At 52.1% G+C, this 2,580-nt stretch overlaps 1 protein-coding gene across 1 annotated transcript in view; it reads left to right on the forward strand.

Moving 5' to 3' along the window:
• SLC12A5 (solute carrier family 12 (potassium/chloride transporter), member 5) overlaps window positions 1-2,580 on the forward strand; it is a 35,623-nt gene that overhangs the window by 25,314 nt on the left and 7,729 nt on the right. Inside the window, exons 23-24 of the mRNA XM_010835112.1 lie at window positions 89-193; window positions 1,664-1,832. Coding sequence (XP_010833414.1) covers window positions 89-193; window positions 1,664-1,832 — 274 coding nt within the window. The remainder of the gene's footprint in view (window positions 1-88; window positions 194-1,663; window positions 1,833-2,580) is intronic.

Genomic DNA, 2,580 nt, shown 5'->3' on the forward strand with positions numbered 1-2,580 from the left:
GCTCTGGCTCTGCACTGGGGGGGTGGGTGCTTCTCCCTGGTACTCCCTGGCTTTCTGCCTCTTGTGATCCCCCCTTTCCGGCCCCCAGGGCAGAGAAGGAATGGGGCGATGGGATCCGAGGCCTGTCTCTTAGCGCTGCTCGCTATGCCCTGCTGCGCCTGGAAGAAGGGCCCCCGCACACCAAGAACTGGAGGTGAGTGATGGCGACTGAAGAGGAAGGGAGCAGGGCCCGACCCACCCCGCCTTGCTTTGTTCTGCTCTTGCTGAGTGGTGTTTGGCCTCATCTGAATTCTTCCCTCCTGTAACACTGAGGCTGAGCTGAGGTTCCACACATTTGTTCTCCAAAACCCTACCTGCCATGCCAGTTTCTAACCATCTATCCATCCCTCCATTCATCCCATCACTTGTTTAAAAAAACACATATGAACTCATGATCTATGTGCCGACCCCTTCTGGTCTTTGGGGATGTAGTGAGCTCACAGTTCCCTGGAGAAGGCACGTGCCCAGAAAGGTAAGTGGAGTATCACAGAGAATTCGCCCTGAAGAGAGGTGGGATCATCCACTTTGAGAGTTACAGGGCCTCTTAGAATTCTCTAGATTCCTAACAATCTCTCTATTGGCTCCCTTGGTGGCTCAGACGGTAAAGCTTCTGCCTACAATGTGGGAGAACCAGGTTCAATCCCTGGGTCGGGAAGATCCCCTGGAGAAGGAAATGGCAACCCACGCCAGGACTCTTGCCTGGACAATCCTATGGACAGAGGAGCCTGGTAGGCTACAGTCCATGGGGTCGCAAAGAGTCGGACACAAACTGAGCGACTTCACTACTACCACTACTATTTGATTCACGTGAAAAATCAGGGCTTAGGGAAGGTCTCAGGGGTCGTGGAAGGCAAAACTGGAGCCAGAATCTTCCCCTCCCGCCTCTCAGCCCAGGTGCTTCCTAACTGCTTGCTCTGCAAGCCCTCCTTCTCCTTCAGGTTCATTTTGCTAAGAGTAAGGTCTGGAACTCTGGAACGAGGACATCGTGGACTTGTCCTCACTCATGTCTACTAAACTGGCCTTTTAGAGACTGGAGCTTTGCATAAACAGTCTGTGAATCCTCAAATGCTTAGCACAGGATCTAGCCCAGAGTAGGTGCTTAGAGGATGGTATCAAACTGATGGCTGGCTGGGGAGGGTAAATGAATAAGGAAATGAACAGATAAATAGACGGGTAGATAGCTGAGTGTATATATGTATGGGAGTGTGGTTTAGTGAATAGATGAATGTGTGGATGGATGGTGGTAGGTGGATGTGAGGGCAATTGAGTGAATAATGCATGTGTTGGTAAATTAACATGGACGTGAATGGATAACTGAAGGATAAAATCGATGGATGGGTAGGTGGATAGATGGATGGATGGGTGAGTGAGTGAGGTAGATGGGTGGGTGGGTGGATGGATGAATGCCTGGGTGAGTGAGACAGATGCAGAGATGGATGGGTAGGTGGATGGAGAGATGTGTGGGAGATGACTGGATGGGTTGATAACCCAAGGACATGGGTGGATGGATGTTTAGGTGGATGGGAGTATGGGGGACAGGTGGTTAGTGTATGGAGTATGGGTATATGAGTTTTGGTGCTTGGGGAGGTGGTGGATGGATCACGTGATCTTGCACCCGCTTCAGGCCACAGCTGCTGGTGCTGGTACGTGTGGACCAAGACCAGAACGTAGTCCATCCACAGCTGCTCTCGTTGACCTCCCAGCTCAAGGCAGGGAAGGGCCTGACCATTGTGGGCTCTGTCCTTGAGGGCACCTTTCTGGATAACCATCCCCAGGCCCAGCGGGCAGAGGAGGTGAGTATAGGGCTTGGTGGGGGGCACGTGGCAGTTGGGAAGACAGCCCCTTGCTCCTTTTCAGTTTCTTCCTACCACCTCTCCCATCAGCTGGGGCTCAGGCTTCTCTGTCCTCCTCCTCAGAAGTGGAGTCCAAGGGCTCAGTGACTAAGTTCCTTAGAATCCAAGCTGCAGAACTCAAGATGATCAGGGCCAGAAGGGCCCATTTTATGGATAAGGAAACTGAGGCTTAGAGAAGTCAGGTCATTTGTTTAAGGACAGAAAGCAGAGACTCAAAACCTAGACTCCTATTCCAACTTTCTTCTGCCAAAGCATAAATCTTTTAAAGCGTTTTCACATTGGTGGATTCTTCCAGTTCCCACAATGCATGGGGTTGACAGGATAAGTATCCAATTTAGCACAGGAAGAGACTGAGGCCCAGAGAGGGAAAGCAGCTTGCTGAAAGTCACAAAGCTGGCTGGAAGCATAGCAGGATTTGAACCCAGGTGCCGGGGGCTGGATTACTTGCTCTCGTTCCTATCTACTGGTCATTGCTCACGGAGCAGTGGGCAGAGCCAGCGTGAGCTGGGGCAGCAGGGGTCTGCAGTAAGCGGCACTAACAGGTGTCTGCTGGGTGGCAGAGGAAGAGGGTTCTGTCTGTGATTCAGGCCTCTCTTCCCTCGGGGCCATGATTAGAAGTGGAGAGGGGAAAGGGGGCCTCAGGGAGGTGCGATGAGATGGGGTGGGGCACCCGTAATGGCTTTTGATA

This window comes from Bison bison, unplaced genomic scaffold (genome assembly GCF_000754665.1).
Source record: "Bison bison bison isolate TAMUID 2011002044 unplaced genomic scaffold, Bison_UMD1.0 scf7180017864038, whole genome shotgun sequence".
Lineage (NCBI taxonomy): Eukaryota > Metazoa > Chordata > Mammalia > Artiodactyla > Bovidae > Bison > Bison bison.